The sequence below is a fragment of the Schistocerca serialis genome, chromosome 3 (genome assembly GCF_023864345.2).
Source record: "Schistocerca serialis cubense isolate TAMUIC-IGC-003099 chromosome 3, iqSchSeri2.2, whole genome shotgun sequence".
NCBI lineage: Eukaryota > Metazoa > Arthropoda > Insecta > Orthoptera > Acrididae > Schistocerca > Schistocerca serialis.
In genome coordinates this window covers 165,149,864-165,164,949 of record NC_064640.1, presented here as the reverse complement: position 1 = coordinate 165,164,949, position 15,086 = coordinate 165,149,864, and the positions used below count along the sequence as shown (strand labels likewise).

The 15,086-nt window shown below is 37.7% G+C and overlaps 1 protein-coding gene across 1 annotated transcript in view; it reads left to right on the top strand.

Moving 5' to 3' along the window:
• Positions 1–14,874, top strand: part of LOC126469882 (E3 ubiquitin-protein ligase HERC2) — an 846,528-nt gene extending 831,654 nt beyond the window's left edge. Inside the window, exon 84 of the mRNA XM_050097213.1 lies at positions 12,704–14,874. Coding sequence (XP_049953170.1) covers positions 12,704–12,865 — 162 coding nt within the window. The 3' untranslated portion in view covers positions 12,866–14,874. The remainder of the gene's footprint in view (positions 1–12,703) is intronic.
• Positions 14,875–15,086: the final 212 nt, after the last annotated feature.

Below are 15,086 nucleotides of genomic sequence, written 5' to 3'. Positions count from 1 at the left end.
CAAAAACATGATCTACTGTATTTAGCATAGTATTTTTATATGCTGTCGAACCTGTCAATTAGTCAATAGAACCATTTTTATGACCTATCAAAAGCTTAATGCATTTTCCATCTACATGGTGTTTTACATTAAATTTGAAATCTTTATTTAGGATATAAATTTCTTCTGGTTCAAAAGTGACGTCTATAACGTTTACCAGTTTCTAATTGAAATGGAAATTCACAGTGGTTTTATCACCTTGTAGAGGATTTTGTTTCATATTTAGTTTTTCAATTTTTCTGCTGTGTCTGTCGACCACAATTTGTCTTTCTTCATTGACAATATGTAACAGGTAACGTCCCAGTTTCAAAATGCTGTAGAAAGAGAACCACTGTTCAGAATGAAGTCAAATTTGAACAGCATATTATTGATACAGGGGAAAACATCATGGAGAAAGGAAAAAGATTTACCAGTAGATGGCTGGCACAAGGCAGCAACATGGAACAATAATAATAATTATTACAACAATAACAATAACAAAAATTTTACCAATGGATGGCACTGTAAGCATCGGCATATGCACACCAACAGACATGCAGCACATCACTGTTCTTCAGTTGGCACCTGAAATGCCCAAAATGACTATCTCCATGAAGGATTGTGCACTGTTAGTAACACTCTTTTTTCAAGGATGGTGACTGTGTGCCAGTAGGCCTGCAGAAGGTCTGGACACTCCAGGGCAGGAAATACAGCATTGGTCTGGTGTCTGCTAAGGATCTGGAAAAAATGATTACAAAATTCAAAAAGACAGGTTGTTTTGAAATGCAGTGTGGCATAGGGAGGAAAGCAGTTGATCCAACCTCTGTTGAAGATGTGGCCACACAACTATGGGAAGGATCAAGCGGTGGTGTGGAAACATGCAGTGCTCGGGGAATTGCCCGAATGTTGGTCGTGCTGGCAAGCACAGTGCATTAAGTCCTATGAAACATCCTGCATTGCTATCCATACAAAATCACCCATGTTCAAGAGTTTCTTCCAGCTGATCTCCCAGAAAGACAGACGTTCATTTTGGAATTTCTTGCTCACATGGATTTGGAGAATGAATGGCCATGGTACATTCTGTGGGTAGACAAAGCCCATTTCCATCTCCAGGGACATGTCAATATGCAGAATTGCAGAATATGGGCAACAGAAAATACACACGCACCTCAACCAGTACCACTTCATTTTGCAAATGTGACTGTGTAGTGTGAGTTGATGCCATCATTTATCATAGATTCATATTTTTTCAAGTAGATGATTTCTGCAGATCCTGTTACTTGTACCATCACTGGTACAGGCTACGAGAGCCTTTTGTGTACCAATGTCATTCCAACCCTTCAACAGTGTGGGTAGAATCATTTTTATGCAAGACTGTGCTTGTCTGCACATTGCACGGCCAGTGAAGTGGCTACTGCAGAGGCATTTGAAAATGCTAGAATTATCAGCCATCATTTCCCTACAGCTTAGCCATCTAGATCACCTGATCTTAATCAGTGTGACTTCTGGTTGTGGATTTATCTGAAAGATGTTGTGTTCAGTGTCCCAGCTATGAACAAAGCTGAATTGAAGGCATGTATTTTGTAACACTTCGTGAACAGGACCCTCAAGACACTCAGATCTGTTGTAGAACATGCTCTTTCTCGATTTCAGCTTTTGGCAGAAAATTTGTTGATATCGTACTGAACATCCTTGTGCCAATCTTGTGACAGTTAGAAACTGATGACATTTTGCTATTTATGTGGTTTTTTGGCCCAATGACAAGTAAAAACTGATGTCATTTTGCTTTTTATGCAGTTTTTGGCCACAGGACAATTGAAAACCAATTTTTCCTATCTGATGCAACATGACATTGCTGTGGTGGATGAGCTTACCTAACTAATATTTCCAGAGCAAACATTTGTCTTGCTGACAGCTCAGCGGAAAACAAGTACTGAACGTGGGTGATTGTGTATGAATGACAATTCAGGATGTTTGGTAGGATTTTATACACCATGGTCATAGGCGTGTCCAACATTTGGGCAATTCCTTGTGTGTTTGCACACCATCAGTCTAACCCTCCTTGCAATGTTGTGGCCACATCTTTGACAGACGTTGGATTAACTGCTTTCCTCCGTCTGCCACACTGCATTTCAAAACAACCTGTCTTTTCGAGTTTTGCAATCATTTTCTCCAGACCCCTAGCAAACATCAGACCAATGCCTTTTTTGATACCCTTGAGTGTGTTGAACTTGTGCAGGACTACTGGTGCAGTCACTGTTATTGTGTAGGAGCTTTACCAGCAGCACACGATCCTTCATGGAGACAGGCATGTTGGGTGTCTCTGACACACAATAAAGAACAGCCGTGTACCTTGCATCTGTTGATGTGCATATTCTAATGCTTGTAGTGCCATCTATTGTTCAAATTTTCATTAAATTTGGTGTGTCCCATGACATTTCCTCCTGTTTCAATACTATGCTTTTCAAATTTGGCATCGTTCTGAATAGTGGTTCTCTTCTGCAACATTGTAAATCTGGAACTTTAATTATGGACACCCTATATTTATGTGATGAGTTTCACTATTACTTCATTATTAATAATTTTGAGCCCTGAATGTGATATATGTGTAGTTGTACTTGTTGGATTATTCAGTTCCACTATTACAATGGTTTTACATTTTCTTATTATGTAGTAATGTCAACACTAGTAACTTTCACTGTCAATAGTTCTGTAGTTATCTTACTAAAGATGGTCAGTAGAGGTATTCTACTTAGCTCTTTGCAATTGATAGAAGTTCCCTGTTAAAAAGTTATGCTATGATCACCAGTACACATATCACGAGCATTACTATCTGTGATGGTACACTAGAGACGATTGTCTTTGTTTGTTTGATGTGTGAATGTTCCTCCATAATTTTTCATCCGTTTGACATTAATCACTGTTGATGTTGGTCTAAGTACTGTATTGACTATTAATTGTGGATTTTTCACCTTGACAGCTTTGAGGTTGTATGAGCCTAAAATGAACATGAAATATGCTTTTACCTGATGTGTTTTCATGGTGTAAATACATATAAGTATTTTATACCCACAGTCTTGTTAGATTATACTATTTTTGCATACCTTATATGTTTCCTGTTTCAGTGTTGATAGAGATCCTGTGAAGATGGTCCATGACCAAAAACCAGTAGGCATATAGGTTTTAAAATAAATAGCTGGTGCATAAAAATGCATTTTTTTTTTCAATTATGGAATGATTCATGAACTTTCATCCTCTACAGAATAAAGATGATGTAGATATTTAACCAATAATGCCAATTAATTAGGGTAAAGAAGAATGTGTGTGTGTTTTTCTTGAACTTAGAAGAAAAAATAAATGAAGTAGTTCTGTTCCTTGGTTAGAAACTATTCTGGTTTTCTCCATTACTTTATGAGACTGTTCTAAAGACATTTCAGGAGCCCCATACTGTGAGGGCAGCCTTGTGAATCTGTCCATTCCTTACCATCTTGCAAACATCAGCAAGGGTGTAAGAGTGCACTGTAGAAGGAGACAGAAATGGTTGGAGTTTAATATATCACTGGCAACAAGATCATTACAAGCTGAGCAGTATCTCAGTTGAAAAAGAATGAAACTATGACCATTGCTAATGACAGAATCAGTCAGGAATTCACATGAAGTGATTCTGGAAAACAACATAAAACCTAGATTAGGGTGATTGGATAAGAATTTTAATGCTGCCTCAGCAACAGGAAACCTAAATGAGGATGGATGACTTTTACCTTGCTGCCTACAGTAACAGTCCACTATATTACTGACAGTGATACTTGCTCAATGTTTAAGAGCAAGTACCCAAAGTTTTTGTTAGGATCTAATACTATGTAAACAAAGTGTGCTTTAGAGTTTAGGTTTCATTAGGAGGTTGTGGAGCAGGAAAAGTGAGAATTGAATTCACTTACACTGGAGAAAATCCTTGACATTGTATACCTGAGGTGATTTAAGAACTGATAACTCTTTTCCATAATTTTGTTGGGGCATTTATAGCTATATCTCTATCAGTAACAGAAGCAGTAATAGTAGTCCTACTTTTGAGGGACATCAGATTTCCTTTTTTTTATCTGGCACTGTACTTTGACACAAGAACTCAAAATTTCAGTAACAACATACACTTCATCATTCTAGTGAAATGACCATCATTAGTGAACATTTATAAACCTTAACTGCATATCAGCAGAGTAAAAATTCTTCTGCACATGGAGTGTAATTGCCATGATGTTTCGTTCGTACACAGAATAAATTTTTAAAACAGTGCTATGTTTGTTTAACCCTATGGGATGTGAAATTTATTCTTTGTTCTCCATCATAACCTGACACAGACCTTGATGTTATGGTTTGATCTCATTTCTTCCACATGAATGAGCACACTCTTATTGTGAATCAACAGGTGCACACCCCTTCCATGCAGCTACAGAAACATGACATTTACCTATGTACAATGTGGCATGAAGTGTAGAGGAGGATTATTAGGCCAGTGCACTTTGCAATTTGATGGCCTATGTGCATCTGCATGAGTGCCCTATTGTGGATCATTGTATAAAACTGACATTGACCAACAAGAGGAAATACATTACTGTAAAATATGAAAACAAGGAGCACCCTTCAGAATTATAGGTCTCTGTCATAAGACCTTTCCCTAATTAAGTAAATGACGTGTGACCAAAGAGCTAGAAATTTATGTATGCTACAATAAAGCAGGGGACAAAAATCTGATTGAAAATCTTTAAATTGGATTAGCTAAGTCTTACAGATGTTTTTACTTGCATATAATGATGATATGTATAAGTGCATAAAATTTTTCAAATGTTGGTGAGAAACATCGAACACCATTAAAATAAATAACCTCAGGTGGTCCTGAAAAGCTGTGACAGCAAAAAGAGCTTCACTTTAAATTTAAATAGTCAAAGCCTCACAGACAAAGAAAGGTTAAGAGAAGATGCAACGAGCGTAAGGAGAGCCATGTGTAAAGCATTCAATAAATCTGAAAGTAAAATTTTATCTATCAAAGTGCCTCTTTTAAATTGTCGCACAAATGACAAAATGGCTGGTATCGAAATAAGTGTTCCCAGAATAGAGAAGCAACTAAAATCGCTAAACTGAGGGAGGCCACTAGACCTGACGGGATACCAGTTTGATTCTACACAGAGTATACAAAAGAAATTACCCTCTTTTAGCAGCAGTGTCTTTGGAGGAATGGAGTGTTCCTGCTAATTGGAAAAAAGTGCAGGTCATCTCTGTTTTCAAGAAGGTTCGTCGAACAGATGCACAAAACTATTGGGGTATATCTCTGACATTGGCCAGTCATAGAATTTTGGAACTTGTTTATGCTCATGTATTATGACAGTTCTTGAGGCCCAAAATCTCCTCTGTAGGAACAAACATGAGTTTTGAAAACAACGATCTTGTGAAACCCAGATCGCTCTGTTCATCCATGAGATCCATAAAGCAGTAGATATGGGAACCCAGGTACATGCTATTTTCCTTGACTTCCAGAAGGCATTCAATACAGTTCCACAATGCCACCTAATGAACAAAATATGAGCATATAGATTATCAGACCAACTCTGTGGTTGAATTGAAGAGTTCCTAGCAGACAGAACACAGTTGTCATTGTGAATTGAGGGAAGTCCTCAGATGTAAAAGTAACTTTGGGCATGCCCCAGTGGGTTGCTACAAGACAATTACTTCTCACAAAATATATAAATGACCTGCTTGATAATGTCAGAAGTCCCGTGAGGCTGTTTGCAGATGATACTCTTGTACACAGAGAAGTCGTGACAGTGGAAAAATTGTAGTGAAATTCAGAAAGACCAGCCAAGGATCGATGCTTGATGCAGGGAGTGGCAATTAAGCCTCAACATAAACAAATGTAATGTCTTGTGAATACATAGATATAAATAGCCTTTATTGTATGATTACACAGTTGCAGAACAATCACTGGAAGCAGTTATTTCCATACAATACCCAGGAGTATGTGTACATAGCGATTTGAAATGGAACGATGACATAAAATTAATTGCAAGTAAGGCAAATGCCACACTGAGATTCATTGGAAGAATCCTCTGGAAATGCAGTCCATCAACAAAGGAATTAGCTTACAAAACATTTATAAGACCAATAGTTGAATTTTGCTCATCAGCATGGGATCCATACAAGATAGGACTGGCAGAGGAAATATAGAAGATCCAAAGAAGAGCAGCACATTTGGCTACAGGTTCATTTAGTAACCACAAAGCATTGCACAGATGATCAATAAACTCCAGTGCCAGACACTGCGAGAGAGGTGTTCTGTATCATGGTGTCGTTAATTGATAAAATTCTGAGAGCATATGTTCCTAGAAGAGTCAAAAAATATATTACTTCCTCCCATGTACATCTCACAAAAAGACCATTAAGATAAACTTAGAGAGATTCAGTCCCACATCCTTGTATAATTTCTGTCACGTGAAGCAAAAATTGTTCGATAATTATGTAATGCATGTGTGTCTGTTTCAACAAGGAAAAGAAATAGCAGAACATAGAAGAAGACCTAAATGGAAATAAAATTTTGACTTTAGCATTAAACACTTCCATAAATATCAAGATTTCCAAACTTTGTTCACATTTTGGATATGTCTAACAACTGCTCTGAAATGAATCAACATATATGGAAGACTCATATTGACACTAATGCAAATGTTACATTACATGACGAACTAAAAAGTCAGTTCTGAACCACTATTCAACTTCATTTTTTCATGTGCACATAGGACTGTCTGAGGTGAATGTTCCAAGTTCTTAACTATGAAAATAAATTTTGGGGATATGCGATGCTTTACACTAAGAATATAACTCATGCAGTAATTGGTCTTATTTTGAATATATAATTGCAAGATGCTACATCATTGTTTACTGTGGATATAATTAAGCAACTGATTGAAAGCTTCATCCATTGTGTTCACCTATCATGAAGTAATACTTCCTCTCCCATGTAGTTTTCATGTGAACTAGAAAGATGTAGGTGTGAGACTGATTCCTCAGGTGAGCCACTTTGCTACTGGGTGTTTTTTTAGGATTCTTCAAATTTGTCATGAATGGTTGGTATAACTGAAGACTATAAATGAGAGATAAAATTCGGAGTCACTTATTCTTACAAAAAAGATAGGAACTTTAGTGACACAGGGACCAGTTCTTTTACTGCTGTACTTTAACAATGTTTACAAAGGTGAGTGATTACAAAATTACAAGTCTTTGTTGTAAATTATTCTATTCAATCAAATATTTCACTCTTGTAAGTACAGCTTGAAATAAGATACAAATACAATTACTTGTTTACAACCGAGCGAGGTGGCGCAGTGGTTAGCACACTGGACTCGCATTCGGGAGGACGACGGTTCAATCCCGTCTCCAGCCATCCTGATTTAGGTTTTCCGTGATTTCCCTAAATCGTTTCAGGTAAATGCCGGGATGGTTCCTTTGAAAGGGCACGGCCGATTTCCTTCCCAATCCTTCCCTAACTCGAGCTTGCGCTCCGTCTCTAATGACCTCGTTGTCGACGGGACGTTAAACACTAACCACCACCACCACTTGTTTACACAGTCCTGAATTAAAAAAGCTGTGTGTTCAAGCTAATACTACTCTGTCTTCAGATTTGATTTTTTTTTTTTTTATTTTTATTTTTTTTTATTTATTTTTTTTTTTTTTTACACTGAAACATGAAAGAAACTGGTATAGGCAAATGTACTGATATACAGAGATGTGTAAACAGGCGAAAGACAATGCTGCGGTCAGCAGTGCCTATATAAGACAACAAGTGTCTGGTGTCGTTGTTAGATTGGTTACTGCTGCTACAATGACAGGTTATCAAGATTTAAGTTAGTTTGAACGTGGTGTTATAGTCGGCACATGAGCGATGGGACACAGCATCACCGAGGTAGCAATGAAGTAGGGATTTTCTCGTATGACCATTTCATGAGTGTGCCGTGAATACCAGGAATCCATTAAATCATCAAATCTCTGACATCGCTGTTGCTGGAAAAAAATCCTGCCAGAACAGGACCAACCACAACTGAAGAGAATTGTTCAACATGACAGATGTGCAACCCTTCCACAAATTGCTACAGATTTCAATGCAGGGCCATCTACAAGTGTTAGCATGCGAACCATTCAATGGAAGACCATCAATATGGCCTTTTCGAGTTGAAGGCCCACTTGTGTACCAATTCATTATGTCAGTTCCCTCCACCACTTCTTCAGACATTAGTCGAGTCCATGCCACGTCTTGTTGCAGCACTTCTGCACGCTCGTGGGTGTCCTACACGTTATTAGGCAGGTGCACCAGTTTCTTCGGCCCTACAGTGTATATGGCATTTGCCATCTCCATAACTGGCCATGCACAGTATTTACTATAAGTTTTCCATTGAGCTAAAGCCAGGAGAAATGGGTGGAGTTCCATTACAATTAATCTCTATCCTGAACAAAACTCTCATTTATATATGTAGACGTGTAGAAGTGTGTTACATTCTCTGGAAAATCCATGAGAAAAAATGACATAGAGTATAACATCATGTTTGTGTTGAGTTCATTATAAATCAAACATCTGTCAGTTGGACAAGGATGGTGAAAAAATTGGCTGTGGCATTAGCTAATAAACTATCTCAGAACTGCCCCAAAGTGATTTAGGTAGATAGCAGGAAACCTAAACTATGGCAGCCAGACAGGGGCTTGAATATATACCTATTGTGTTAGCCATTGTTCCACTTTGCTTTGTGAGTACTCATTAATTAATTTTGATTTCCAACATTTGGCAAGAGGTGGTTGTTAAGAAGTGTATGGTACTTGTAGTCTCTGTTCAGCTGAAAGACAGAAGTCCCGAGCAACTGGAAAAAACCACAGGTGACTCCTGTTTGTAAGAAGGGTAAAAAAATGGACCTGCAAAATTACAGAGTAATATTGTTAACAATAGTTTTCTGCAGAATTCTTGAGTATATTCTACGTTTAAGTATAATCAATTTCCTTGAGAGTGAAAAGGTTCTATCTACAAATTAATGTAGATTTAGAAAGAATCACTTGTGCAAAACTCAGCTTGCCCTTTTCCTCTCACAATATCCTGCAAACCATGGATAAAGGGCAACAGCCAGATTCCATGTTCCTGGATTTCCAGAGAGTATTTGACACAGTAGCACACTGCAGACTGTTAACAAAGTTCTGAGTGTGCAGAATAGGTTCTCAAATGTGTAAGAGGCTCAAAGACTTTTTAAGCAGTGTGAGCAGCAATCTGTGACTGTTTGCTGATATGTATTGGACAGTGTGATCTTTAGGTTACCTTGGGAGGATGCAGAGAACTTGGACAGAATTTCTGTTGTGTGTGATGAATGGGAGGTTGCTCTAAATCTAGAGAAACAGAAATTAATGCAAATCAGTAGGAAAAACAATCCTATAGTGTTTGAATATAGTGTTAGTGGTGTTCTGCTTGACAGTGATGTTGGTTAAATATCCAGGCATAGCATTGCAAAGCAACATGAAATTGAATGAGCCCATCAAGTCAATTGTAGAAAACACAAATGGTCAACTTCAGTTTACTGGGAAAATTCTAGGAAAGTGTAGCTCATTTATAGAGGAGAATGCATACAGAAAAACTGCTCAGCCCATTCTTGAGTACTGCTTGATGTTTGGATTCCTCACCAGGACAGATTAAAGGAAGATAATGAAGCAATTCAAAGTTGTGCTGCTAGATTTGTTACTGATAGTTTCAGTCAACATGTGAGTATTACAAAAAACAAAATGGGAGTCCTTGTAGGGAAGAAGACATCCATTTACCAAAACACTATTGAGAAAATGTAGAGGAATAGCACTTGTTGCTGACTGCAGAAAAATCCTGCTACCACCAACATATATCTCACTTAGGACCATGAAGACAAGATAAGAGAAATCGGGCTTCATGTGGAGGCATACGGTCAATCATTTCTCTCTTGCTTCTTTCATACATGGAACAGGAAATAGCATGATTGGCAGTAGTATAAAGTATCCTGCATTATGTGCTATATGATGGCTTGTGAAAACTGTATGTACACTACTGGCCATTAAAATTGCTACACCATGAAGATGACGTGCTACATACGCAAAATTTAACTGACAGGAAGAAGATGCTGTGATATGCAAATGATTAGCTTTTCAGAGCATTCACACAAGGTTGGCACTGGTGGCGACACCTACAGCGTGCTGACATGAGGAAAGTTTCCAACCAATTTCTCATACACAAACAGCATTTGCCCAGTGTTGCCTGGTGAAACATTGTTGTGATGCCTCGTGTAAGGAGGAGAAACGCATACCATCACGTTTCTGACTTTAATAAAGGTCAGATTTTAGCCTATCGCGATTGCGGTTTATCGTATCATGACACTTCTGCTCGTGTTGGTCAAGATCCAATGACTTTTAGCAGAGTATGGAATCTGTGGGTTCAGGAGGATAATATGGAACGCCATGCTGGATCCCAACAGCCTCGTATCACTAGCAGTCGAGAAGACAGGCATCTTATCCATATGGCTGTAATGGATCGTGCAGCCACGTCTCAATCCCTGAGTCAACAGATGGGGACGTTTGCAAGACAACAACCATCTGCATGAACAGTTCGATGACATTTGCAGCAGCATGGACTATCACCTCGGAGACCATGGCTGCGGATACCCTTGATGCTGCATCACAGACTGGAGCACCTGCGATGGTGTATTCCACGACGAAATTGGGTGCATGAATGGCAAAACGTCATTTTTTCAGATGAATCCAGGTTCTTTTTACAGCATCATGAATACCCGTTTATCATCTGCATTTCTTCTTGGTGTAGCAATTTTAATGGCCAGTAGTGTAGAGGCACACAGATGAGACAAAACATTTTGACCACTGCCCACCGCGATGTTGAATGCCACCTGGTGGTGCTGCAGGCATGTGACTCAGTAAGGAAAGAATGTAAGTGGAAGAGAGATGAATGGGCAGTCATTATAGCGAAGATGCGGACGGCAAATGCAGAAATCCACTGATACACTCAGTTTTGACAAAGGGGATATTGTTGTGGCACAGTGGCTGGAAATGAGAATCTCTGAAACAGTGAACCTGGGTCACCTGTTAGCTTACTAATGTCATGAGCCCTGATGGAGAGTGGTTGAAGGATGTGGAAATAATGAGTAGACAATATGGTATCAGACAACCATGTCTCATCACAAAACATAGAGGTCGGAGGATCCCCCACTGTGTAACCCACACAGCAGTCTGTTGCAGATCTAACAACAGAATACAATGCTGGTGCAGGCATAAGTGTTTTGGAGCACCATTCAAAGGCCATTGTTGAACATGGAGCTCCACATCACATGACCGCTATATGTTTCTGTGTTGATCCAATAACATTGTGAGTTACGGTTGTAGTGGACACAGCATCTCTGAGTTCTTGCTGTGGATCGATAGAAGTGTGTCGCCTGTTGAATAAATCACATTTCTTGTTACACCACCTCGATAGTTGGGTCCTTATTTGCAGTCATCCAAGAGACATGCACCGCACCACAGATGCAGGTCAGTGAAGGCACAATTATGCTGTGGGGTACATTGAGTTGGGCTTTCATGGGATCTTTGGTGGTAATCGAAAAGATCATGACATCAGTGAACCACATGGACGTTATTGTGGACCACCTGCATCACTTCATGCTTGTTTCCCCCTATGGTGATGACATCTTCCAGCAGGATAACTGTCCATGTTGCAAAGTCATATTCATGCTACAGTGGTTTGAGGAGCATTATAGTGAACTCACACTGATGTCTTGGCCAGCAAATGTGCCTGATCTGTACCCATTGGAAAACATACTGGGCACCATTCCATTCCATAATTTGCGGGAATTGCTTGACCTGTGCAGAGACATCTGGTGCTACATACTACTGGAATCCTGTCAAGTACTTGTAGTATCCTTACCAAGCAGAATCTCTGTAGTACTGTGTTTGAAAAGTGGAACAACATACTTAAAAGTTAGTAATCGTAATGTTTTGGCTCATTGGTGTATTTATTTATTCATTTTTCTTTGCTCATGGACGCGACAGTTTACAGGTGTGAATGTTGAATGCATCATACACATTTTGGCAAGCTGTTCAACATTTGACTAATTTGTCATGGTACATAGTGTGAAGGCTTAATTGTAATGAATACAAAGTGTGTTTACAATAATTATGAAATACCACAAAGGACAGTGCACTAACAAATTTATATATAAAAGTGTGCAGTTCTCATCTTAGGTTTGGTTATGCTATTCATAAATTACATATTTTTTTCTGTTAGCCCCTCTAAGATTTTCTACAAAGAGTTTACTTCCTTTTATATCCTTTTATGTGTTGTTTAATGTATTGAATACCTCCTGCCAGTTTACCACGAGCATCCACTGCCAGTGTGATGATGTGTTGTCTAACTCCTTTTTTGTATCATAAAAATTCTTTTTAAGTACACTGCTTGTGCATTGCTCCACATATAAATCGAATTGGAAGGATGTGGATATATGCATACATAGTTCACTACTCTCAGAGCTCCTTCATTAATAAATGTAGATTAATGTTATCTACTAATTTACTAGGAAATGTTTGTGTTGCTTGTTTACTGAAGGACATGATTGACAGTTTTCTTTCTGTATGGTTCCAGGCTGTGCTACGGGAAAAATTAAAATATGCCATCCATTTCTGCAAATCTATAGACACTGATGAATATGCAAGAGTCGCCATGCCAAGCAGTGGTGCTGGCTCAAGTAATTGTGACAGTGATGAACTGGACAGCATTGCAAGTGATGGACCAGAGTCTGTATGACCACAGAACTGTAGGCTGTAATTATGTTATATATGTAATTTTGTTAAAAGAAATAGTTTGACAGCAATGTGTCATCTTCGTTTCCCTTTTTTTACATGATCAAAAGATACAAATATTATGTTTTAAAAAAATTATACTTAAAGCAGTACAAGGATCTGTTATTTCTGTACAGACACTGTACTGACTTTTTTCCTGTGATATAATGTATAAGCTTCATGTTATCTTTTTATCTGTCATCATATTTCAGTAAGTCTTTACTCTTGGTATTTTTATTTTCTTTTGCTTGAAAGTATTGTTGTATTTACAAGAACGCCAGTCAGTATTAAACTTTAAAGGATATGTGATCACCATTTACCTCCAAAAATAAGTAAAAACACCAGGTAGGGTTAGTGAAAAAGTGAAATTTCAGAGCTTTGGATTTTGTACAAGGGTTATCAGAGAAAAGTTTAAAAGTACAAAATTTCCTGCATTGAGGCACAACTACATTAGTGGTATTACATGATATGCAAGGAGTGACAAATGGCTATTGAGAGGCAGCACAGTTTGAAAAGGGTATTCACCAGTCATACATTGTTTACCGTGAATGTCATCATGAGTAGGAACCTTCAAGGATATGGGATGAGCAAAATTATACATAAATTGGAAGAAGTTTCTCCTGCAGACTATTTGGCAGACTGTGAATTTATGAGAAAAGCATGAGAGTATACAGTGAAGAGGTACTGTGTATCTAGAATAACCTATAAATGAATAATTTGAAAGAAAATTAAAGACCAAATATGATTGCTGAAACAGAGAGAAAGAAACAGGACCAAAAATAAAGAGTGACATACAATCAGTATAGCAAATGACAAAAAATATTTGTGAATGTTTGGAGGCTAACCATAAACGAATGAAAAGAAAATGTAGACGAACTGGAGGAGGAGGAGCAGGAGAAGAAGAAGAAGAAGAAGAAGAAGAAGAAGAACACTGATGATTACTACACTACTGATGAAAGAAAACAAGCTTATAGTAATACTACTACAGTTCATTGACATGTTAACTCCCTGTAATTTATCCTGCCATCTAAGATATCCACTATTTTAGTTGTGCCTCAGACCTTTCTTTTCAAGAAGTAAGAGTACCTCTTTTAAAAAGAAAGTGCAAAATGTTTCCTTCAGTTTTATGTACCCTACTCATCACTGTTATTAGCTTTTCAAGGCTAATGGTGACCCAGCATTCCTAGAAAGACAGGTATCTCTGTTCACTTTCTTGTTTTCTATCAGTATTAAGTTGGACTATTAAACTTCAGTTTTTTACGCTTGTACTATACCATTGTAAATATATTTAATGTTAAGTTATGCACATGTTCCTAATTCTTAATATTTTTACCGTCTATAAATTTTGGAATGTGATATCTTACAGGGTGAAATTTAATGCGATTCTGGTATATGACTCTAAAAATACAGACAAGGAAAACAAAAACATGAGATTCATCAGTATGTTGAATGACATTATTTGTGTTAATTAGAAAGAGGATAAAGCAATTTCTACAAATTAAGTTCTGTGGAATAAATTGATCATTTTGTAATGAGATCAGTAAAAGCGCATTACAGAAAATAAATCTTGTAATATTTGAGATGTTTAGCTCCAAAGTAAGCAGTATCCATGAATCTGCTCTATGAGTCCACTTCATGTGTGCTAGACAATGGGTAACTACTTCTCATAGGTAGATTTCCACTGGATATTTTTTTGGTTTTTGCAAGATGACCCAAGAATACTTTCGTACTGTCTGAATACTGCAATATATCTTTGCAGTCTTTTGCCTGCCATAATGTGTGGTTTCTAAACATTGCTAATTATTGAAATGTTTTGTAAACCTAAATATACTTTCAGACAATTGCATTGCTGCAAGTAACTTTTGTCATGTTTGTAATGTGCAATGAGCTTAGGGATGTTCATGACTTTACAGAGTAATGACAAATCAATACCACAGTTTTACAGTTTAAACTGTTGAAAATCTGTCCATAATTATGTACATTGTTAATAAAAACAATTTGTAATAATATTTGCCTTTTATTTGTTTTATCACAATTCTGATTTTAAAGCCTTCGTGTGAAAAAAAGATCAGAAGACTTCTGATATCTAAAGAGAGAATAACAGTTTTTTATGAAATGGAAAGGAAAAAAAAAGTTATGCATGGAGGGAGGTGAGAAGGAAGGAGTTAGGTTGCAGAGAAGACTCA